Source organism: Lobosporangium transversale (assembly GCF_002105155.1).
Source record: "Lobosporangium transversale strain NRRL 3116 chromosome Unknown BCR41scaffold_4, whole genome shotgun sequence".
In the NCBI taxonomy this organism is placed as follows: Eukaryota; Fungi; Mortierellomycota; class Mortierellomycetes; order Mortierellales; family Mortierellaceae; genus Lobosporangium; species Lobosporangium transversale.
In genome coordinates this window covers 1,250,077-1,274,320 of record NW_019028982.1, presented here as the reverse complement: position 1 = coordinate 1,274,320, position 24,244 = coordinate 1,250,077, and the positions used below count along the sequence as shown (strand labels likewise).

Here is a 24,244-nt window from a genome sequence, read left to right as displayed (position 1 = left end):
TTTACCATTTTCATATTTATTTATTCTCACTTAGAAACTATTTAAGAAATTGTTTATTTAAAGCTCATCCTTAGTCGTATGTGACCCCTCCGTATCTTTGAACGGCATTGTTTGCTGACCCTGGTTGTTGGAGATGTTAATATCTTCTAATGATGCTTGCTGCTGCTGAGTCTGACGAGCCGCCTTGAGCTTAGCATTCACTTCTTTCGCAAACTCTGTGGCCTCATTATCCAAGCTCTCCCACTCCTTGATCTGACGTCTTGCTCGGTCCAACTTGGGTTCTTTAGTCAGAGGGTTGTTGCACTATAAATAATCCAATAATATTTATCGTTAACCATGAATACCTGGCATTTGAAGAAAGTTTTTTTTTTTTTTTTTTTTTTTTCCAACTTACCAGATCAATTGTCTTGGCTTTTGCAAGGCCTTCATCGCCACACCAAGTCTCGCACCATAGCCACTCTTGGGGCAATGAAAAGATGGGGACCTCTGCTTGCATGTTGTTTGGAAGATCTTGATCCAGATTCGCAAGCGAATGTGGATCCCGAGTCAATTGCTGATAATGGTTTCGCAGACGATCGCCTGCCTGCATTTGACGGAACTTGACTAGATCAACGACATAAAGTGCAGAAATATGGTATGGCTTCCCTTGGAGATGTTCCTTCCAATAGCCCTGATTCCAGAATCGGAACCCTTCCATCTCCTTTCGGTCCTGGCACATGGGTGTATAGCCATATGGCGCACCATGCAAGTCCAAGTCAACTAGTTCTTTCATGTCTGTGCGCACAATCTAATGTTTACAAAAATGAAGTATCGGTGTATCTCCTGTTATTAAAGGGTGAAAAAAAGATAAAATGATAACAATAATAATAAATCTTCTTTTTGTTATACATTAAAGCGAAATACAACCTACTTGATCAGCATCAACGAAGATGATTTTGTCAAGGTCCAAGGGGAACAGGACATCAAGGAACAGAATCTTGTATGCCCAAATGATACGCTGCTTCTCCGTTTGTGCGCGAAGCCAATGAGGCCAGTTGTATGTGACCAGCTCATAATCAAAGCCGTACTTCTTAGCCATGTGTGGGATGAAATCCTGACGATCGAGGAGACATTAAAACCATAGATGGCCTAGATTAGGCTATGATCGGAGAAAAGAAATCTTTAAAATGAATAAACAAAGCAACGACATTACTCACCTTGAAGGATGGTGACAAGAAGTCCTCAATGAACCAGAACTTGACCCGGCTTTCTGTGTTCTTCATAACACTGAGGATCATGATTGACAAGAAGCGTTCGTACAAGTGTCCGGACGCAACAGAGAAAATGTTGATATCTGCTGTTTCCTTGGCGCGGGTTTTGACATTTTTACCAGTGAATCCCTTGAGACTAGAAACCATCATAAAATTAGCTGAGAGAATGAACTCGGCCGATACCGGGAAAAAAAAAAAAAAAAAAAGCAAAGGCACTCACGTTGTTTTGATAGAGTCCCAGATTCCACCACTTCTATTAGATGATTCATCTTGAATATTGGCCTGTTCCATACCAGGGTTACGGATCAAACGAGGATATAGAACTAACCCCTCGAAATTAGCAATGACCAGATCTCGCTTATCATTCTTGATGCCAGCGCCGATAACCCAACCTTCACTTCCAATACTCTCGATCGAGAAGACCTCCGTCGTGCGACCAGGCCTCAAAACCATCTCCCAAACACCGGGGTTCGCTTTGAGCTGGAAATAGCCCATATTGGCCATCACAAGTGTATCTGCCACATGGGGTTCCGATTTGGTTCCAAGGATAAACTGAGCGCCCTTGGGTGGAGCCTGCTGCGTCAAATCACGCGCGAACCCTTCAATTAGGATATGACGCAGTTCAAATTCTGCCTTTACACCAGATTTGCGAGCAGATCCTGTCAGACTTGACAACTTGAGGTTATCGAGATCGTGAATGCATACTTTGGGCATCACAACCCAAGCAGGGTTAACATCAACACCTAATGTAAGTAGTGTAGCCTCGGGAAGCCCAGCAAAATAGGCGGAAGGCGGGACAATCTCACTGAAGTGAATCCGGACAGCATTGATAAGTAAATAAGTAACCGAATCCATAGCATTCTTTACGTTGTACACAGTGCCTTTTTTTTTTTTTTTTTTTTTTTTTTTGTTCTTAGAATAAAACTTACCCATTGGTATCAAATTTTAGTTCAGGCTCTGCCACATAGCGATAGAACCTCTTAATAGGCGCCTCATTCAATTTGAGATGAGGCATCAAAATAACGTCAATTCTAACATCCTCCAGTCGAGAAAGCACCATTAGGATAGGCGCCCAGCGCTGCGTCAATTCACTTGCTGGATCAAGGATAGCAGTGAAGTGGAATAGGATTGGGTCATTATCAGCATAGACAGTGGGGTTCACCGTAAATCCACTAGAAGAAGAGTTACAAAAAAAAAAAAAAAAAAAAAAAAAGAGGTGAGGACGAGAAATGATAAACCGTATATATCAATTGCAAAGAAATAAAGTTGGCATTATAAGTAAGCCAGATTCTTGCCTGACAAACAAAACACTTACGCGTGCTCGAAATCCAACTCTTCAAAGAAACGTTCTCTGGACACTAAGGGCTGGTTAATATCATAAAGACCCTGATCCGGTTGTTGGCCAGCACGCAAGAGAATCGAAGACGCCTTCATAATATTGCTAATAAACCAAGCAAGAGTTACAAAAAGGAATGGAATGTTGGAATATCTCATAACTATATACACCAAAAACAATTAGAAAAAAAAAAAAAAAAAAAAAAAGATGTATTTTTTCGTACCTAGAAGTCGTAGCAATTTGTGCGTCTTCGAGTGTTTTCTTAACCTTCTCAACACGCTGCTCCTTCTCGTAGTTGATCAGCAACCTGAAATCATCTGCGTCAAATGTATCATGGATAGGGCCAACGACCTAGTGATTTTTTTTTTTTTTTTTTTTTTTTTTCAAGAGTGGCGAGAAGTTCAGTACGATCCAACCCCAAATTCCTTTTTCCACATGCTAGCCATATTCATTATATTCGTAGCATACCCTGCCGTTGGCTATGATATAAGCTTCGCCTTCATTAGCCTTAAGCGTGTCTTTCAGGAACAGATGCCTTGCTCGGTCGCTCTGTTCTTCTAACCCCTTTGTCCCTTCAAAAGCGATTGCTGCAATTTCAGGATGGTCACCGCTTGCAATCACAAAGCTTTCTGAGAATGGTTGTCCATCATTGATTCCCTGCAAAAGAGTCCTCCAAAATCCTAGGGGTAATATCTTTCTGTCAATGCAGGATTGGCGGACAAAGTTTGCAAGAGAAGGTAATGTTTCTTCTGAATACTGTCCGTTCTGGATGAAAGCAAGTCGAACTGGATACTCGTTAGCCTCTAGAGCACTCAAGGCTGCTAACCCAATTGCTAATCCTTGCTTGCTGTCAAAGTCAGCGGCGATGTGAAGTGTCAATGCCTGGTCTGTGCTTCCGTCTACATCAGAAGCAAAGAAAATTTCCGTTAGAGACAATAAGCTATAAATGAATGTATAACAGGACCAATGGCAGAAATAAATCAAAGTATAGAATTACCAGCTGTGAAATAGGATAGGCTGTCGACAAATGGGGATTTTTGACCTTGAACAAGATCAATAATTTTGGGGGGGGCGTCATCGCTAACGAAGACATAGGGGTTACGGCGAGGATGCACTCCGGGCAAAGTTAATAAATATTCATACACGTCAACACTGTCGTTCAACTCTCCTTGCATTAAACGACTGATCAAAAAGCCTGTCTGTCGAGGTGCTTGGCTCATTAAATGTTGACTGTGGTCCTATTAAAATAAATGGTAAAGGATGAAATGAAAACCTGCGCAATGAATAAAATCAAGATGTACGAAGATTGGATAAATTGATAGGGAGTGTACCTCATGCCATGCAAAGAACTTGCCATTGACGAAATGCGATGGAGCGGTGATCCCAATCTGTTCTTCCATAGCTCTTACAGACTTGAGCCAGACTCGATAGATTGAATCTGGTGCAATAACCTCATCATACATCAGCTCAGGAGTTTCCGATGTTTTGAGCTTGGGTAGCTTGCTCGAGGCCTCAAAGGCTTTGCGCGCAGCGCTCGGGATGTCATCACCTGCTTGTACATGAAGGATGATGGTCTAGGTTTGAAGCATATAGTGGTGTACTTTGAGTATACCTGTTGAATATCTTTGATGGACATGCGTCTTACAAAGGGACTAATAAGAATCATACCTGTTTGACAAACTCAATACCGCCCCTTACACCATGGCGGCTTACTAGATGCCTCCACAGCATTGCCATTTTGACATCTATGGTAAACAGAAAAGAGGTAGGAAACACCATGATACCATTGTTAGAAGTAATAATTTACAATAAAATAAAACCGTTGAATTGATCCAGTCCTATTTACCTTCGCCATTATCACTTTTAACTAGAGGGAGAACGCCGAATCGAAAAGGCACCATCCGTTGGATAAAATTAAAGATCTCGAATCCGATAACCTCGAGTGATCGAGGTGAACTAAGATCTAGGACCAGCAGTGAGTTAATGATATTCTTCCGAATCTGGTGGAACTGACCATGGTATAAGGGTCTGTAGAGCGCTTCTAACCCCGGCCAACCTCTGTATCGCTGATCCTTCTCCAGATCATTAAGCCAAACAATTAGGTCCTTTTCCTCTGACTTGTCTCGCACATCAAAAACCCCCGTGGGGACTTCGGCCCCAGAATCCCCCTTAGCTGCAGAGGTGAAGTCAGTCAGCAAGTCAACAGCCTTCTTGGTGGACACTCCAATGGTTGCAAAAGACCCAATTGCATCTCTTTCACGACGGAGCAGACGAATTAGGCTAGTTTGCGTTTCAAGTTATTGATGGAGTATTAGTAAGAGAATCCTCAACGAATCCCTGTACATCTTTATAGTGATAAAAATGGTAAGCAAGCATTATGCTTCGGAGCATACTTGAAAGGATTCATCTTGTGGTGCGGCACAGGCTGGTTGTTCAGCCATATTTTTGGGCTGTTCTGACCACTTGCTGTCTCCATATTTTTATAGAAAGCTCTACTCAATGTCTCATTTAAAGTAATTTTTGAAAGCTTGCGTTGATACTTTGGGAAGTCCTGTGAAACCGCCACAAGAGCTTTGAGGGGGTCCTCGGACTGAAGAACAAACTGTGCCGTCAATTGGTCCAATGCTGGATGAAAGTAGGTATGAGGTTAACATCACCAAATTATGGTATCGTGGATTCGATAGATTTTTTCGCTTATAACCGAGTCTATGACCTACATGGAAGATCCTGCTCACTGACTGGCTCAACTGATGGGGGTCCCTCGCCTTCAAAGAGGATCTGCTCCGTGTCCGCACTAAAAACAGTCTGTCCAAATGCGCTATCATCATCATTATGTCCAAGATCCCTATCATCTATAACAATATAGTCGGTATTCTTGAGCGCTAGCTCGACGCCATATCCTGCTAAAGAGAGCGGACGTTCAGAAGCATTGGTAACGGAGGGTCGGTATCTGATCGAGTATTGCAGGCCATGCTCAATAGCAAGAGTGTCTAGGTATTTCCGGAACTTTGTGAATTCACCATCATAAACATCTGCATACAAAATGGTAAAGAGAGAAGGGTCGTTCCGAGATGATTGAACGTGGTCTAGATCCATTGTTGTCGGCTTTGAACTTGCTCTAATTGTCAAATGTTTCGAGGCCGTTAGTGTAAATCCCTACACTGTAGTTTTTGACAGCATTTATCCACAATGTCCATATGAAGAATATTTACTTTTTAGAATACTGATCAAGTCCTTTTGCGACAATTGCCTCGAGTTCGGATGCTGTACAGACCTGATGATCGTACCAATCTACCCACACATTGCAATTAGGGTCGAATCCGCCTTTTGAGGCCCTATCAGGTACAATAGTCGAGTTGTAGAGGTGGTAGTGAGCCTCGATCCATGGAGCTGTAGTGTGCATGGCCAGTGACCATTTCAAACTTGAGATAGCCTGGCGGTGGAGATGACCTTGACTCTGGATGATTTCCAAGCTCTTGCCGTAAAGGTCCTGAGGGGAACTGACGGTTTTCAGAAAGTCAGGGCTGGTCAATTGACGCATCAATGGGTAGTACGAAGTCCTATTTTCCACTGCCACAGCCTCCCTAGAATATTCACATAAAAATAGTAGAGAAAAAAAGGCTGGGGTTAGATAAACAGGAAAATGACGCGTCATAACCTTCGCAATTGATAGTATGTGGCCGATATCATACAGGATTTCAAGCAGCAAAGGTGGTGCGGCCCAAGGAGTGTGAATGGAAACTTGGATGGGAGGAGAATGATCTGCATGGGTCATGACCTGCAATGTGACCAAGGCAAGGGCCAGGACAGATGTCCGTAAAGGTGACCCAAGAGGACGCATGCTGACTTTTCTTTTCTTTTTTCTTTTTTATCTCTTTTTTTTTTTTTTTTCCTTTTCAGTAAATGATGGAGAAAGAAAGAGAGAAAGATGACTCGAATATATTCCAAGGAAGCATTGACATATCTAATTGACGCCAGAACGAACATCCGTTGGACAGTCGCGATTGGCCGTCCTAAATGTGACTGCATCTCCCTTTGGCAGTAGGGCATTGGCAGTGGCGCGTCTCATATTGTAAGAATATGGCGTCCAAGGGAATGTGGGAGAGTCAATGCATTTCATTATTCTGCAATATCAATGTCTTTCAAACCCTGCTATCAATCGAGCCTCTTTGTGAATGACCCATTGTTTAACACTGCAAGTTGTGTCGAAGGATTATTCCAAAATGCTCAATACAATAACCAATAAATAAATGTGTAAACTTATAACGTTCTTATGCTGAGCCTATTCTCTCAATGCACTGATCCATGGTGTCACTGCGTAGCACAAAACGAACTATGAGATCTTTATTTCTTTGGTCCATCAATCCTTTTTTTTTTTTTGCATCCCTTTTTCGAACCATTAAACATGCATTCAACCATTACTACACCTAGCCCTCGTGTCCTCAGTATCCAATCACATATCGTTTCGGGTTACTGTGGCAACAAAGCTGCTACTTTTCCTCTTCAATTGCTCGGATTCGACGTCGATGTTCTTAACACCGTCAATTTCTCTAATCACACAGGTCCGTCCTTGCATTCATGTCATTCCAACCATGTTGATTGTCAACGCTTACTAATGTCTCTTTTATATATTTTGCCCCTTTCAGGCTATCCATCATGGACTGGTGAGAGAGTTACAGGTTCTCAAATTATGAAGTTATATGAGGGCCTCCAGATCAATGGACTTGTAGAGTACACACACCTGTTGACAGGTAGGTCTGGCATGACAAGCATCAACATGTATAAAGAAAATAAACGATGGCGTTTGAGGATACAACCCGATTCGTTGTATTTTAGATCGGCTCTCTAAACTTTTCTTTTCCTCAGGATATATTGGCAGTGCACAAAACCTCACCGCAGTAACTAAAATCATTTCACAACTGAAGGCTCTTGGTGACCCTTTCTTTGGTAATGAGTAGCAAAAAAAAAAAAAAAAAAAAAAAAAAAAGATGCTACAATGTAAAAACCACTTTGTTGCCTTTAGATAATTTGCTGAGTGTGAAGAGGAACATCTTTTGCAATACATAAATAGTTCTCGATCCGGTTATGGGTGACAATGGACAATTATACGTCCATTCAGATGTGATTCCTTTGTACAGAAAACTCATGAAGTACGCGGATGCCATTACCCCAAATCAGTTTGAGGCAGAGTAAGTTTACCGCCCTTATTGTGCTTCGCTCTATTTAAACAAATGGCTTTCAGTATTTCTGTATTAAGCATGGATACATCTGAACAATCCTTCTCCGCACAATAACATAGAGTGCTTACAGATCGAAAGATTACTGATATCAAGTCGTGCTTGGAGGCAATTGATATACTTCACACTGCTGGAGTAGAGAATGTAGTCATCACATCCGTCTCTCTGTCTCCAGAGGATATTGCTGCAAATACTGAAGGAAAATCTAACGAAGAGCCGCATGGCAAGCAAGGCGAAAAAGCAGATAATTTGCCGATGTATTGTGTCTGCAGCAGTAAAGAAGATCAAAGAGTATTTGCAATTGGGTTCCCAACCTACGACGGATACTTCACAGGAACAGGAGATCTTTTCTCAGCATTACTTCTCGCTCGACTGGATGAGACCCTCCAAGAAACTCAAGCAAGCAGCGCTCAAAATGGAATCGAGCAGTCCAAGGCACAATATGTGACGCCTCTTGCAAAGGCGAGTCTTAAAGTGGTTGCAACAATGAAGGCAGTGGTATTGCGAACATTTTCGGCGCAAAAAGAGATCACAGGGAAACCCATTGACAAGGCGCAGGCATCATCTGCTGCCGTGGTAAAACGATGCGAATTGCGTCTGATCCAGAGCAAGAAAGATATTGAGCAGCCGAATGAAGAAGAGGTCGTAGCAATCGAGCTGCATAGAGTGTAAAGACAGAAGAATGTATTAAATTAGAAACGCCCCCTTGGATGACAGAGATATCTCCCCTTCATTTTAGACTAGAGAGACATACATATTAGAATTTGTTCTTAATACCATATCATATGAGCATAAGCGCACCAGTAAAAGAATGGACCTTTGACGGCGGAATATTTCCGACCCCTCCGTTGATGATCTTCAAACATCAAGAAGAGAGATTACGAACAAGTACCTTTGCTAACTTTACATTGTTCTACGTGATGTTCATACATGGTTTATCATAATAGAAAGCTGTGCTCTGGTGTTTCATTCGATTAAAATGATATACTAAATTGCTAAAATGAATGGATTTTCAACAGCGCTGACATGCGAGAACTGCCCTAAAAGGAGGAGAAGAGCCAACATCGAAAGGATCAAAAGGCAAAGTTGCTGTAACCGCTTGACTGCCGTGAGCCTATTTATTTAGACCAACTTCATTTTCTTCAATACTTCCACGCTATTCTAATAATCAAATCAGTCAAATAATAAAGAAAACCCCCCCCCCCCCCTCTCCTTCCGCAAATTAGATCAGCTAATGGTGAGTGTCTCTTGGCTATCAATTTAAGGCATCCTCATGTATAAAGCGTCAAAGCCACGTTAAACTGGAGCGCCTCTGATAGTGCAAAGGCCCCTTCAATCCCGATTGAGTTACCCTTCAAGTCCACAGTGGTCAATGCAGTGTTCGTCGCCAGTGCCTCTGCTAATGCCAGAGCTCCTTCAGTCCCAAATGCATTGAAACCCAAGTTCAAAGTGGTCAAAGTATTGTTGACCATGAGTGCCTCTGCTAATGCCACAGCTCCTCCATTCCCGATTGGGTTCCAACTTAAGCACAAAGAGATCAAAGCCGTGTTAGTCGTCAGTGCCTCTGCTAATGCCAGAGCTTCTTCCTTCCCAAGTGAATTGGTCCCCAGATTCAAAGTACTCAAAGTCGTGTTGACCTTGAGTGCCTCGGACAGTGCCAGGATTCCTTCTTTCCCTATTGAGTTACACTCCAGGTTCAAAGCGGTCAAAGTAGTGTTTGTCTCGAGCGCCTTTGACAGTGCCAGAGCTTCTTCATCCCCAATAAAGTTATACTTCATGTCCAAAGCGGTCAAGGTTTTGTTAACCTTGAGTGCCTCTGACAGCGCTACAACTCCATCATTCCCGATCGAGTTGTATCCCAAGTCCAAAATAGTTAAAGCCTTGTTAGTCTTGAGTGAATTTATAAGTACTAGTAATTCACTGGCTCCAATTCCTCGAAAACTCATCTCGAAGGATAACCTATGGAGATGTGACGATCTTTTGGGTTGTAAGTTGAGAAGCTTTATGAGATCCGGAGATAGAACAATATGAATCATTTTCATCTTGCAGAGTCCTATGATGCGAACAAGTATTTCATATCGCATGAATATTGAAAGTAGTTCCCTGCTGGCGCTTCCTTCGCTTGCTTGAAACCATTGAAGCCCAAGCCGGAGAATCGATACACTTGATACCTTTAAGACATTCTCAAATGCTTCAAGCTCAACCTCGGTCCAATCCCAATCGAATGTGATATCCAACTCATAAACACGTCTTGCATTGGTTAGGATCGTGAAGAATTTTTCAGCTTTGGTTCTGGATTCCAAAGTGACAATCACTTTACCAATGTACGCGTCATATTTACCACCATTGGCCATTACTGCACTTTCAAACGCCTTCTGTTCTTGCTCTTTTAACGTCGGACGATAGTGATCGAGGCAAACCCATTTAAAATGCCCTGTTCCGGTCGCAACCCTGTACAAATCGTCAATTTGTCTGTCATCATTGTTGGTTCGAAGAAATGTTCTCAGCTCTCGGAGCTCAGCTCTCTCAAGTCCTTCATAGTCATCGATTGTATTGATGTTGTTCAAGTCCGGATGCTTCTTAGAGAGCGCATCCATATAGCCCATTAAACAGTCGGTACCGATATCGATTAAACTTGAGTCTGGTGCTGAAGAAGCAGACGAAGGCATTCCCAACTTGAGCCAATGTAAGAGGATGAGCATATATTTTCCATACTTCCTGACGATTCCTGTGCAATCTCGGACTTCGTATCCGTCATGTTTGGTAATATGGATTTGACTCTGGCTACTTTTGCCGGGCATTGTGGTGTGGCCACCAGATTCACAAAGGAAATGGAGACGGAACTTGTTCTTCAAGACATCCGCTGAGTCCCATCTGGGGCGGTCGACAGGCAAAATTATAAATAATCGAGGAAATGGACATTCGTGAAGCTCAAAGTTCTGGGAGAGGATAGCATGAGCACGCTTTTGAAGGCTGGCAAGTCTGTTGAGGGCTTGACTTTGCATTCTGTCGTCCTTTTCCCTAGTCCCAGATAGTAGCCCAAGCATCTTGTCTTGCAACTTGAGCATCTCAACATCCTTCTCTTTAGCCTCCGACAGCAGACTAACTATCTTATCGTCCTTTTCTTTGATTTCCAACAGCAGACTAACTATTTTATCATTATATTCTCTGACCTCCAACAGATTGACCAGCTTGTTGTCTTTTTCTTTGGTTTCCAGCAGAGCAATCTTGGCATCCTTCTCGCTGGCCTCCAATAGCAACTTTTCAGCCTTTTCAAAGTTGAAGACGATCGTCTCCTTTTGTGCGTCGGTGAGCGTAAACGAGCTGAGACATTCAATCAACTTTAATAATGGTGAAAGAGGATCCTGAGAGACCAGATTTGCCGAATTTTTTAATGTAGGCAAACGAATGGTGGCGTTGCTGCCGTTGTTACTGTCGCTGGGCTGCGGTACATCTGTAATGACATCCAGGATCTTGTAAGGATAAAATGCAATGCGCAGAGGTTCGATTCTAATAAAGAGATACACCAGATTTAGTTCCTTTATCTTTTTCAGAGACAATTGCGATTGATAAGGCGCACGATAATTAATAACGCACCTGTTCCCATTAGGGTCTATAAGGAACGGGATGGGATCCCCGTCCAACTTGAAGCGCAATGCATCTGGAAACACGTCTTGAATGTCTTGCAAACTTACGTAGCAAGACGAGTTGACATTGCTTGCAAAGGTGGAAGCAATTCTGACACAAACTTTTTCAATAATGTCGGCCTTTCGGAATTGTTGGTATTGATGCTCTGTCATTTCGGTAACAACTGAATGAGTGATGACAGATGAAGGATTTCCTTAATTCTCTTATGCGATGATCCTTTTCTTTTTCAACTTCGCCACCTGGCGCGACAAGGGCACGACAAGCGCATAACAAAGCAAATCTGTCCCGTTCGCTCAACCCCTGCAGCTCGCTTGGTTTTATGGAGTTGTGCTTGATCAACTGGTCTTGATTGAATTCATTGGTCGCACTTCGATCCAAAGCTTTTTATTGTTCATTTGTGGCCTTTGCTGGGAGTAGAAATGATGCTTCATCTATTGTGGTCAAGCATGATACCTTGTCCCAGAATGGTTGGATATAAATGGCATTATCGTATTCAGTCTATGGCATTTGAGGATCAGTTAACAGTGCACCTTTGCTGGAGATTTTCAGAGGTGAGTTTTGAACCAACAGATCTAAAAGTGAGCTTTGGTGCTTTTTCATCTCGATGCTTGACCTCTTGATCACGTTTAACCTTAATAGAGACAGCTGGACAGTTCTGTTTGGTTTTGCAATCTGGTCGAAAGGAGGAGCCAAAGAACTTTCGATGAATTCAGAACCGACCAATTTTTTCCTAGATTTATCCGATTTTGCTGCTGCGTGGGAGGGTAAAACTGTAAATGGCTATAGTAGAAAACAAAATGCATTATGGTATACATCGCGGTCTTTGGGCTTTGGGCTATATTGATCATTTCCTATTCCAAATACCCTTGCACTGATACTATAGTATTTTTTTTTTGCTCGTGTCAGACTTACCTGGTACTACTATCATCCTCCACTGTTTCCTCGTCAAAGATCTCATACGGCGACTGTGTTGGCATTAAAGATAACAACACATCACTTAGTCGAAGAAGGCTAGCTTTGGATCAGCAAGGGTACGATAAGAGTAAATAAATTGGAATCTTGAGGGCGCAGTCTCCAGAGCCTAGTTTTGGTATTAAGATATTCATTTTCAATCATCACAACAACAAAAAAAAAAAAAAAAAAAAAAAGGGTTTTTTTATATTTTGTTCCTCGACTATTGTACATCTAGTCGATGATTTGATTTTAGTAATCAAATAAGTCCGATGTCGAAAGTACAGTTGTTCATATGGATAGGACTAATTACGGAAGAAGAATGATTGGAGATAGACCAGACAGACATGTCATCTTGCCCGCACAAGTCGATAGCTTCTATGTATTATCCTTTTTTATTTTGTTCATATACTTAGAGCATTCGTCTCATGACTGCATACGGATGTTCAATCGAATCTTACTAATCGCCCTCTCTGTTTTATCCATTTGTTCTTCGAGCATATCCGCCTTACGTCTCGTCATCGGCCCACCGCCTGAAATCGGGATCTTGCTCAGATCCGCTTGTAGCTAATTTAGATGCGGACGAACAGTGGGTAGGTAACAAAGAAGTAAAGAAAGTGATTATTATTTCTCCAGAACCACGGTACAAATGAAACAATGCTAAAACACTTATGTACGTACCCTCTCCTTTTCCTTAATGAGGTGCTGTAGTTGAGTTGTCAATTCCTCAATAGTTTGCATACCAACAGCCACTGCTGCGCCTGAAGTAGTTGCTGAAGACCCTGCAGATCCAAGCGAGTCTTGCAACGATAAACGGTTATTACCCACGTTTCCATTCGCTATGATTCCTGTGATTGAACTAGAGCTGCCACGATGAATCATTCCAGGCTTAGCTTCGATATCTGGGGTTGCTATTCCTGCTACCGATGTGGCCATTCCTCCATGGGTCATAGCAGGTGCCATTGGTGGAAGTGCTGCAGCTTGTACGCCACTCTGGGCTGAGCTTGCATTAATCTGGTTTGACAACAATGATGAAGAGGATGACGAAGCATCAAAACCACGAATAGGCTGAATTCCAGTTGCTAATGACGTGGCTGTAGTCGTCATGGACGAGAATGGGCCAGATGATGATAATGGATGGCCGGGTCCAGGTGAAACCATGTTGTTGTTGCCTATCATATTCAATGGGATATCAGAAGAAGCAGTCATCACCACCGGAGTAGCTCCAACGTTGATGCCATTGCTACCATTTGCGTTATTTTCCACCATCAAAAACGATCCGTTGAGATCACCATCTATAGAAACACGCCTTCCGTATTGGCTGTTCAACCGTTGCTCCTCCTGGAGTTTTTGTTGAAGAAGAACAGTTTGTCTCTGCTCTACCTCCAAACTAGCACGCAGATTGACAATCTCTGTTTGTTGTTGATGGAGCTGAGTTTGCTGCAACTGAATTTGCTGTTGTAGTTGGTGGGATTGATATTGCTGCTCCTGCAGAGCTTGTTCACTAGTTACAGTTTGTTAAAATAAAGTTAGTAAAGGCTCATCATGGTCTTGATGCCACATCGTAGGGGGACATGTCCAATCCTACGACACTTACACTCTTGAGCGTTGCTCTCTTTCCTCGGTTAGACTTTGTTGATGAATCGAAATCTCATCCTACAGCGTACAAAAAGGTGAGGAAATGACAATCAGTAACCACGAAACTTTTTTTAATAAAAAAAAAAAAAAAAAAAAAAAAAAAAAAGGCCCTTCGACATCTCATCAATGTCATGTTGTATAAGAGGAGATGATAGACTAAAAGATTACCTGTAGTCGGACAACTTCTTTCTTGTACTGATGATCTGCAACTTCAGCATTTTCTTGGCATTTTTCATGTTCTTTTACTACTTCTTTGAGAGCGTTGTTATCTCGAATATGGTTCCTATTATTCACCAGCGCATATATAAAAAGAATTTTAAGCGCATGTATCAAAAATAAATTCCTTGAGCACACTTTGTACTAACAAATATAGAAAAACGAAACCACACGTACGCAATAGTATCCTGAAGTTGACTGATCTTGACCAGGAGCTGCCCTGAATCTTCCTGTTCACGTGCTATCTTCGCCTTTTCTTCAGCCAATTCCGTCCTTAATTTTTCGCAGCGTTTTTTCTCTTCGTCGAGTTCCTGTGTAGCTGAAAACAATGATTGATGCACATCCTGAAGCTCTGCTGGGACAACCTGGAGTTCAAGTTGGTCGATCTCATCTTGCGCCTGCGTCAACTTTGTTTCCAGTTCTATGGCCAATAATTATTAGGGAATTTAAAGAATGATGAATAAAAATCTAAAAGGATCATACTGTAAGAAAGGAAGCGAAAGTAACGGGCAGGAGGGTTTTCATGTTTGCAAAATCACCTCTATTGCGAATCTCCAGCTCTTGTAACTTTTGCTTTTGGCTGGCAGCTGCGTCCCCAAGCGCCTTCTCTGCTTTCAATTTCTCCATGTTCAAATCCGCTTTTAAGCCTTCGATCATTTTCTCAAAATCAGAAATACGCGAGTCTACAGCTTGTTGTTGTGAGTCGGCTTCAATCACCTTTGCTTCTGCAGTCTGCAACGAATCCAAGGCAGTCTCGAGATCCCGCTCAAGATCTGAAATTTGTTTCTTCATTTTGTCTGCAACAACTCGCTCTTGCTTATAGGTTTCCAGCTCTATCCTATAGCGGTCTAGTTCTTCTGTTAACTTTAGTATCATCTGGTCGCTCTCGCCATCATTCTCTGCTGTAATCTCTTGTGCAAAAGAAAACGAAGGTGAGGCCGAAACAATAGCTGTAGTTGACTGGTTTCCCATAGCATGATGATTAAGGGTCATAGGTCGAGATAGAGGCGACTGCTGTAATCCCGTTATCTTTCTAGATGGTCCTGATGAACTTGAGAGTCTTGGTGGCGAAAGAGACTCCCGCTGTCGAAGATCCGGCCCCATACCAATAACAGTGGCGGGAGCAGGTGAACGTTGTTTTAGGCCAGAGATAGTGCCAGTTGAAGGCAGAGAAGACAACTTTGAAGGGACAGAAAGACGAGATCTAGGTTGAAGTGCTGGAGAGGGTATACTTGAAGATGAAGATAACGGACTGGAGATAGTACCGGGTTTTCGAAGAGCGGACGGAGATGATGATGGAGTGGTATCGGTCCCGCTCTTATAACTTGGTCCACGGAGTCCACTTGCAATCTTATCATGCTGTGGTACACCACTGGTCCTTGATTTCTGTGCAATAACATTAGTCTCTGAAAAGATATGTCCCATATTTTCTGGACGATCAGCTATGCCAACTTGTCGTCGTGTACTTGCCAACGACAAGTCTGATTGATGATGACGAAGGCTTGTTGGTCGTTTACTGAGTACTGTGGCAGGACTTGATCCCTTATTATCGGATCGTCTCCTCTGTGGTGGTCGGAGGACATTGGTAGCACTATTACTATTGGTACCTGACTGATAACCATGAACACCTTGTAGGGATGTGGAGCGTGCAATAGGGCTACCTCCCTGATGGGATTGTTGGAGCTGTTGCTTCTGTTGAGTCGTTTGTGAGCTTGAGTACGATAATCTTGGTCTAAAGCGGAAGCAAGGATGAGAAAGAGTGAGCGAGGAGGGAAAGAATGCAATATCAGGAGATTAGGTTACTTTGAGCCGTAAAAGACAAATGCGTGAAAGAGCCGGCTAGGAGAGAATAAATGTGGAAGTGAGGTAGACAAAGGAGGAGAGGGGAGGGAGAGGCGATGAACGGGACCAACACCAGATCAACATCAGTATTGAAATAATGTGTGCAATCAACATTACCCTCGCAGCCTTGATTGTGAACTGGCCAACGCAGTCGACTCGTCGTCGCTGTCCTTGAGCATCCGCAACAATTTGACAGAGCCTATTTCATCGCGTGAGACTTTTTTTTTAAAAAAAAAAAAAAAAAAAAAAAAGTCAGCTTTTAATAGTATGCCAATGCCTCAAGTGTGTTCAAGTAGGTGTGTGGTATATTGACAAGGAACGAACAGATATGATAATTGATATGTTTGGGTATTGTTACCATCGGAGAAGGACCGGTCAAGGTCAGAGTCATCGTCAAGGGAGAGTGCTGCAAGTTGGTTGAGGTTCACAGGCCAACGTACTTGGGCAGGTGCTTTGAGTGAGGAACGATGCGACAGGGAGGTGGCAGATCCTGTTGCTGTCCCTGCAGAATGGAGAGTAATACCTTGACTGAAAGTGCCCATTTGGAGGAAGGGAGAGGGAATAGAAAAGTGTGTCTATGGTTATTTAATAACTAATGCTTCTTTTTTTAAAAAATGAAGAAAATAAGGGAATGGAAGTGACTTTCAATAAGAATGAACAGAACCAACCCAGTTAATGTTGACAAGCTGAAATGAAAGTGAAATGAAAGCAAAAGAGAGAGAGAGGGAAAGAAGAGGGAAAGGAAGAAGAAAAAAAGATTGGTTCTTTTTGTGTTCATTAACAATAAAAATTCCATGCTAGTGCACGAGGACGCACATGGTCATCACTAGCATCCATTGATTGATGAGCAACTTCGACGCGTTCTTCTTTTTATTACATTTTACTATTCTAAACTGGTCAACAGTATTTACTAGTATTGCCTTTGGTAAGGCCCATCACGCTGGATTCCTGGCCCATGGTGAGGTAGCGGCTGTGAGTTGGGAAACGATGGTGAGCCTGGATATGATCTATTGTTTCCATTATAACCACTGTAACCATTACTGTTATAGCCATTATTATTGTAGCCATGGCCATGGCTATAACCATGATTATAACTATTGTTGTAAGGCACAGGACCATATCCTTGTTGAGGATATCCTTGCTGAGAATATGGAGGAGAGATGGGTTGTGATGAGTATGGACTACTATGATGCTGATGGTATTGTGGTGAATGTTGCTGTCCAGCATAATGTGGGTTATAATAGCTTCCGGATGCTAACGACCGATCATCGAGATAATCTTCACTGTATGCACTTTCTGCATACGGATCCTCTCTGCCTCGAGTATGGGGAGAAGTAGGGGACATGGGTCCCTGTACTAGGCCTCGATTAGGTGGGCCAGGACGCTGAGATGGTAGCGGACCTGCTGCAGGTGAGAGCGCCGGCATCATTGATACTGTGGACTCTGTCATGGCCACCGAGAGAAGATGGTCAGGAGGTGCACTCCCATTATTCTTGAGGCGGTCGTTAGTATGTTGATTCGCCATCAACGCCTCGGCAGAACCAATGCTTTGTTTGTGACCCATCATCTTATTGTTGTGGGCCTGCTGAGCCTGCTCCAGTGTAAGATAGGCACTATCCCCGTCTGAAGAAGATGAGGAACGTTGGTTACCAGATGGCTGCGCCTGATCAGGTTCAAACATAGGTGATGCCTTTTTCACATAAGCTTCAGGCTTATCTAGTCCACGCAAATCACGTCGAGGATCGATATCTTCTTTACCAAGGTAATACTCTGGTGCAGGTGTCAAGTTACCATGCGTTGGATCTTTGGGTTGTGGGGCAGGTCGCTGAGCACCAATGGATGGGGCAACTGCAGCATTGTCTGGCCCTTCAAAGTAATCGTCTACAAGATGATTATGGTCGTAAATCGAGTTTGTTAGGGATTCCTTGTTGCCGCTGTAGAGCTCTTTCTCGTTGAGATAGCCATTGTTATTAACGAGGGCGTTTTCTTTAGGATTGCCGCTATTGCTGTTGTTCTCCCTGCGTTCCGTTAGAGTTTTATGGATAGCACTGCCAGGTTGAGCAAAAAGCTCGTCTCTCATGCCTGGTCGGAATTGCTGCTGTTCTCTAAAGTGAGCTTCAGGACGATGAGCAGGTGCAGCCTCAATGCCGTCATCAGGTGCCAAAGACATTGGCCCAGAGATGGTGTTGTTCGTTGAGAGAGCGGTACTTGTAGTAGGAAGGTCACCCTTGCTGCCACCTCTGACATCTGCAGTAGCGACAGTAGCCCTTTTACGCCTTTTGTAAAACAAGAGCCCGACTAAAGCAAACATCATGGCTGCACCCGCTGCAATCCCTCCGATGACAGCGCCGGATGGGCCGCCAGCTGACTCGGGAGCAGATGACGAAGTAGGTAAAGCAGCTAGTGTCGATGTGCGGTCAGAAACAGCGGCGGATGACCGTGGCACACGCGTTACTGAACGAGACCCCTGGTTGGTGGGTCGAGCAGTGCGAGTAGCCCGAGTAGTGCTGGCTCCAGTGGCTATAGGGCGTGAAATAGTGCGGCGAGGAGTGGCGCGTGTGGTTGTGGTGGGTTGGTCAGCCATGGTTGGATAAGGATTGGAATTGGACTATTGAAGTAGGATTATGAACAGGTGAAATAGCGTGGCATGGAGTTAAGGAGTGGAGGAGATGTGAAGGGTTGAAGGAATGTACGGATTAGGAAAGGAGCCAGATATCTTTCAATCCGGGTAGGGGCACCGGTGAGGAGACGGAAGGGAATATAACGAAGCGCGGAAAGGAAAGAAGAAAAGGAAAGAGATGAAATAGATGAATGATGAGAAAAAGGAAGAATGCAGATGGACGGAATGCCTTGCCATGACCAAAAGAAAATATGGTCTGTAGGTATTGAATATGAGTGGCAAGTAAATTGCTCCTTTGCTGACAGCGACAACCTGCTTGCAGACGATCATTTCGGTGTGTTCATGTAGCCAATCAGTCCTCCCTACACCTTACCATGGACATTGGGCGAGAGACGGAGCTGGTCATGAATACAGTTTGACTAGCAGACATCTTTTCATCAAAGTGAGCCCAACTGAAGGCAAAATAGGACGAGAGCACAAAGGTAATTACTCAGGCACAAAGTGTAAAACCCAGTCAAAGTGCACAAAAGAGTTAGGCTTACAAGTGAATAAAAGGAATACCAGGAAAAATCTGCAGCAACCTAAACAAATAAAGAAGTATGCATAATTTGTATTGCTTTATTAAATACAAACGAAGAACAGATGATTGGCACTTAAGACAGGGCCAAATGTCATCACCTCCGCTGTGTTAAGAATGAACGCTACAACAAGTGTAAGATCAAGCACCTCTGGTTTACTTGGACAATGAGGTCGCAAGATCGCTCATTAGATAAAGGTAATCATCTGTCTTGGATTTATTATGCTCACGTGGAAGATCCAACAACCTTTAGAACAAGTCGAGACTCTGGCTCCTTCTTTGATCACAGAAGCTGGAAGTGATGGGCTTCACAAACCACGTCAAGAACCACATCCCCACTCAATTCGACCCCAAATTCCCCAGCATTGACAACCAACTGTTTCTTTGCATTATCTCGCCGTTAGAGAGCGTCAATCCCACAGATATGATTCAAACTTGCAGAAAAATATTATTTAATACATGCATGATGTGTGTCAATGAATATATTATATATATATATATATTATATGTATATATATATATACTACCAAGCAAAACTATGCCAATGACCCCCTTTCTTCTAATATCTTCTTTTTGTTTTCTAGAAATCGCTTATGTAGGCATTGTTCATATTTGGCATCAATAAAGGCCCCATCACCTTCTGCATCATTATTATTAAGTATGGACTTTCAGTTCGATTTTAAATTGAAATAGCTAATTTTTTTTTTTTTTTTATTTTTTTATTTTTTTTTTTCAAACAGGTCTTTGGTAAAATTTTGGGAGTGGTCTCGAATGTTGCTCATGATGATCTTTGCTCTTGTATTGCCGGAAAAAAAAAAAAAAAAAAAAAAAAAAATCTCTCCTTCCTCTCTCTACGCATACTTGCTCAACTTCCTTCTCACCATACCTATGCTGAATATGAAGCCGATTCCACTAAGCAAGGTCAACAATGCCAAAAGGCTGATATTAAATGGTATGTCTGATCGAGAAGCGGCTGCTAGCGCCAGTATTTCGCAAAGAACGGTCGCTAGGATATATGCAGAGAATAAGGAGGACATGCCGATCAGAAAGCGTGGTCGACCACGGAAAGTACCTACAAAAACTACAGAGTATCTCAAGCTGAACATGAAACGAGGTGTGTTCAAGTCCGCCGTTGAAGCCGCTACCAAGGTCAGTCAGTCCTTGCCGGAGGCTGTCTCCGCATCGACAATCAGACGACGCCTCAAGGAGTCAGGCTTAATAATCAAAAGGCATGTACGCCGACCAGCTCTGCGAAAACAACATGTTAAGGGGCCTCTACGTTCCCCTAGGAAATACTAGAAGTGGACTTTAGAAGGAATGTTTGGCCCGACGAGTCGAAAATTAACCGTATTTGTTCCGATGGCGCTCAGTGCGCCTGGGACAATATTCCGGGGCACAGAACGCAGATCAGGACGGGGGGCCGTCAAGTTTGGAGGAGGGCAATCTTAAGGTATGGGCCTGCTTCTCATGGGAAGGACCCAGATACATTACATTAATTGACGACACCCTGGATTCACAGCTTTGCATCAAAATCCTCCAGGAAGATCTAGAGATGGCGCTACACGAATGGGATAAAGTAAAAGGCGGTTTCATCTATCAGCACGACAACGACCCGAAGCATATGGCAAAGGTTGTCAGGAGCTATTTAGAGTCAGTGCACCTGACTAAAGAGAAAAGGACGCTTTTGGAATGGCCAGCGCAGTCTCTTGACTTCAACCTCATTGAACACATGTAATCCAAGCTGGAGAGATGGCTTGCAAAGCACCCAAAACGAGCATAAAGCTGTCATGAGTTGTGGCAACGAATTTCAGTGGAGTGGTATAGGATCCCAATAGAGTACTGCTGTAGTCTTATCACGAGAATGTATCATAGGCTCCAAGCTTTCTTTGCAGCTAAAGGCTGCAATACTTCGTATTGATATGGGTGATGGCTAGTGAAAGAATAATTTTTTTTTTTTTTTTTTTTTTTTTTTTTACCGGAATAGCACTCCCAAAGACCTGCTTGAATAAAAATTTGCATATTTGATCAAATAGATAGGATATCTCAATTCCACGCATAGAGAATGAATTAATAAATACCCTGATAATGTGGTGCTGCGATCCACAATCGATTCTCACCTATCCTTCAACTCCCGGCTAGTATTTTCCATGGTTATTTCAATTAAAATTCGATCTGAAAGTTTCATACTTAATAAATAATAATGATATAGAAGGTGATGGGACCTTTATTGACGCCAAGTATGAACAATGTCTACATAAGCGATTTCTAGGAAACGAAAAGGGGACGACCATTGGCATAGTTTTGCTTGGTATTGTATAAAGACCTAAAGTTTGGCCATGATATCCATAAATGTTACTTCAGCACTTCCTTCTCTCTTTGTATCTGATACTGGGCGCAATTCAGCAGTGTAATCGGTTACAATGGGCCTGTCGACCTTCTCACACAAAATAAACCCTTGCACGCCTGCATTGTAGTCTTCCATGTATCTGTCCCAATCTATACCGCTTTTGAGTTCGCTCTTGAGCTCTGCAGGTGCAGCATCATCAAGGACTAATGTATTGGTTACATCAAAGAACCATTCAGACTGCAAAAAAGCTATGAGAACTGTAGGCACAACCATTGCCCTGGAGATATAAACTTTACGCTCCTCGTCATGTTTGTGCCGAGCTAAAGTTCGGATCTCCCCTCCAAAGCGAGTATTATATCGATATTTGAATTCTGCAGGAGGGTAAAGTTCGAATCGAATGTCATCTGAGACTCGCTGGCTTGGTGGTGCAACCGCTCGCCAGTATGCGACCATATACATACCAAAGCGACTCCAGGTGATGGGATTAATGCAGCTGGTACCGACATGATATATGCGAGGCTCTGTGAGTGTGCGATCAGCAGTCGTGGCGGAGAGAAGGGTCGTTTTGACCACAAAATCGACAGGAACTAGGTCTGCTTTAGCGGACTAGAAGGTTATTGTGAAAACATAGAAACACTCATCAATATTTGCCTTGACTTTGATAAATATAGCGCTCTTTCTTTCTTTCTTTCTTTCTTTTTTTTTTTTTTACTGACTTCTGCTTAATTACCTCGTTACCGATCCATTCTTGAATTAGACCGATCGAACCAGCCACAATCGCTTTGTTGGTTGCAGCAGACCCTTCTACCCATCCAGGAACTGGTTCCTTGTAGGCAGCAGTGACAATGGCAGGGCGGACAATGACAATAGGGAGAGCCATATCCCTATATCGGCTCTTTATCAAATGTTCTGCCAAGGACTTGGCGAATGTGTATGTATTGGGGTAAGCCTTGAGGACCACAGATTCCTCATAATCTTTTATCTCTTTGGAGGACATCTTGGTGGACAGCATATCATAGATGGCTTCAGGATCATCACCAAGTGGGTGCGGATAGATGATTTCGTCAATATGTTGCTCAAACATGGGTGCGTTGACAAAGCAAGTCGAGATATGAACGATGGCAGCTAAATTTTTGCAGCCCTTGGCAATTTCGAATATGCGGAGAGGGCCATTTGTATTTATCTGAAAGAAAAAGAAAGAAAAAGAAAAACAAAATAAGTTATCTACTGCGTGTTGTTTGACAGGTATTGTTACTCTTGTATTTCGTATATTTTACCTCAAGGGCAGTCTTCAACGGGTCATTGAATTTGATAGAGGCAGCGCTGTTGATGAAAACTGTGGTATCTTCCTGGGCCATAGCCATATCCTCGTCTGAGAGACCCAGATGATTGGCAGAAATATCTCCCTTCACAGGCACAACCTTGCGGACAATCTTTTCTTGAAACTCTTGAGCACTTGAGAATTGGGACTTGACAGTATCAAAAATCCTGCTGCTAAATATATTCTCAATACGATCTTTCAATGTCTTCTTCCCCGAGACCCTGATCAGCAAGTAGATCCTGATGTTTTCATAAAAAAACAAAACATTAACGCTTGTCTTACAGTCGAACCTGATACTTGAAAAAAAAAAAAAAAAGCAAAAGAAAAGGGCACTTACTTTGTGATCTGGGGGAAAGAACGCAGTAGCTTCTCCAAGATGGCCTTGCCAATGAAGCCCGTAGCACCTGTCAAGAAGATGACCGTGTTTTTATTATAAAATTCAATGGCTTTCGCAGGCCCATACTTGTTTTGTGGAGGTGACATTTCTTTTTTTATAATGAGGATAAGTTAAGGGATCGGAGGATATGTTGCTTTGTTTCGATGATGATTAAAAAAAAGAGTGGCTGATTAAGTATGTTGAGAGTGTGTGCCTTAGAGGATCAGGGGAAGGGAGGGCCCCTTTTATTGTATCCGTTACTGCTCAGGATGTGTAGAACACCGAAGTTGATCTGGAAATTAATCCTTTGGTGATTGAGTCAAAAACTTGTTTCACGATGATAAGCAGCATCGACGTTAGCTAATCAAAGTTATTTGCGAATCCTAGACAGGTCTTTCTTATCTTTAATCATCTCCGCTTCTTCGTAATGAGCCGGATCAACAAGGTTCATATGGATTCGGAGGACATTCTATGCTTCCTATGCTTCTATGCAACAAGAATGACGAGTAGTGGGCATAGAAAATTTCGATTAGCTTAACTAAATGGATTTAGCACAGGAAATACCTTGTTGCGTTACTCTGTGTTATTTTTTAAAAAAAAAAAACTATAAGAAACGGAAAGGCTGGTCCCAGGGCGACTCTTCCTTGAAAAGAGGTCGATATTTAAAAAGGAAATCCATGGACAAGGAACCATTCTGAGAGGCATGCCGAAACCTTGGGAAGGAGTGTGCCGGATCTGAGAGGAGGAGACGCCAATGGGGGTCTGTCACAATCTGATAAGGAGTGCACTGGAACGGATGTAAGCTGTTATTAAGGTGGAAGAAGGCAATACACAGCTTCGACATGTAAAAAAAAAAAAAAATTGTATGCTTACAATCTTGTTTAA

At 42.8% G+C, this 24,244-nt stretch overlaps 6 protein-coding genes across 6 annotated transcripts; 1 reads left to right on the top strand and 5 right to left on the bottom strand.

The window, feature by feature from the left end:
* Positions 1-3: 3 nt before the first annotated feature.
* On the bottom strand, positions 4-6,489 carry BCR41DRAFT_318195 (UDP-glucose:Glyco protein glucosyltransferase-domain-containing protein). Its single transcript, XM_022021308.1, has 17 exons — positions 6,279-6,489; positions 5,799-6,170; positions 5,304-5,704; positions 4,980-5,211; positions 4,433-4,866; positions 4,255-4,331; positions 3,918-4,160; positions 3,584-3,824; positions 3,055-3,485; positions 2,810-2,937; positions 2,566-2,691; positions 2,180-2,422; positions 1,471-2,055; positions 1,197-1,386; positions 911-1,093; positions 395-787; positions 4-303 (listed from the first exon to the last, which is right to left on the bottom strand). Exons 1-17 carry the CDS (start codon positions 6,425-6,427, stop codon positions 58-60), a joined length of 4,674 nt encoding a protein of 1,557 aa, XP_021885249.1. The 5' UTR covers positions 6,428-6,489; the 3' UTR covers positions 4-57.
* Positions 6,490-6,953: 464 nt separating this feature from the next.
* Positions 6,954-8,650, top strand: BCR41DRAFT_318193 (Ribokinase-like protein). Its single transcript, XM_022021307.1, has 5 exons — positions 6,954-7,148; positions 7,233-7,337; positions 7,453-7,533; positions 7,658-7,775; positions 7,886-8,650. The coding sequence occupies exons 1-5, from the start codon at positions 6,992-6,994 to the stop codon at positions 8,493-8,495; spliced, it is 1,071 nt and encodes a 356-aa protein (XP_021885248.1). The 5' UTR covers positions 6,954-6,991; the 3' UTR covers positions 8,496-8,650.
* A 444-nt stretch (positions 8,651-9,094) lies between these two features.
* Positions 9,095-12,448, bottom strand: BCR41DRAFT_367841 (hypothetical protein; the record flags this gene model as incomplete). Its single annotated transcript, XM_022026340.1, has 3 exons — positions 9,095-9,712; positions 9,995-11,147; positions 12,384-12,448. 3 exons carry the CDS (start codon positions 12,446-12,448, stop codon positions 9,095-9,097), a joined length of 1,836 nt encoding a protein of 611 aa, XP_021885247.1.
* Positions 12,449-12,848: 400 nt separating this feature from the next.
* Positions 12,849-15,701, bottom strand: BCR41DRAFT_367840 (hypothetical protein; the record flags this gene model as incomplete). Its single annotated transcript, XM_022026339.1, has 6 exons — positions 12,849-12,989; positions 13,104-13,926; positions 14,020-14,078; positions 14,229-14,343; positions 14,454-14,697; positions 14,816-15,701. 6 exons carry the CDS (start codon positions 15,699-15,701, stop codon positions 12,849-12,851), a joined length of 2,268 nt encoding a protein of 755 aa, XP_021885246.1.
* A 1,271-nt stretch (positions 15,702-16,972) lies between these two features.
* BCR41DRAFT_346922 (hypothetical protein) lies at positions 16,973-18,961 on the bottom strand. The gene has a single exon (XM_022022985.1). The coding sequence runs from the start codon at positions 18,700-18,702 to the stop codon at positions 17,029-17,031; it is 1,674 nt and encodes a 557-aa protein (XP_021885245.1). The 5' UTR covers positions 18,703-18,961; the 3' UTR covers positions 16,973-17,028.
* A 2,597-nt stretch (positions 18,962-21,558) lies between these two features.
* Positions 21,559-23,564, bottom strand: BCR41DRAFT_419273 (male sterility protein-domain-containing protein). The gene is made up of 4 exons (XM_022029737.1): positions 23,321-23,564; positions 22,940-23,222; positions 22,393-22,845; positions 21,559-22,268 (listed from the first exon to the last, which is right to left on the bottom strand). The coding sequence occupies exons 1-4, from the start codon at positions 23,464-23,466 to the stop codon at positions 21,639-21,641; spliced, it is 1,512 nt and encodes a 503-aa protein (XP_021885244.1). The 5' UTR covers positions 23,467-23,564; the 3' UTR covers positions 21,559-21,638.
* Positions 23,565-24,244: the final 680 nt, after the last annotated feature.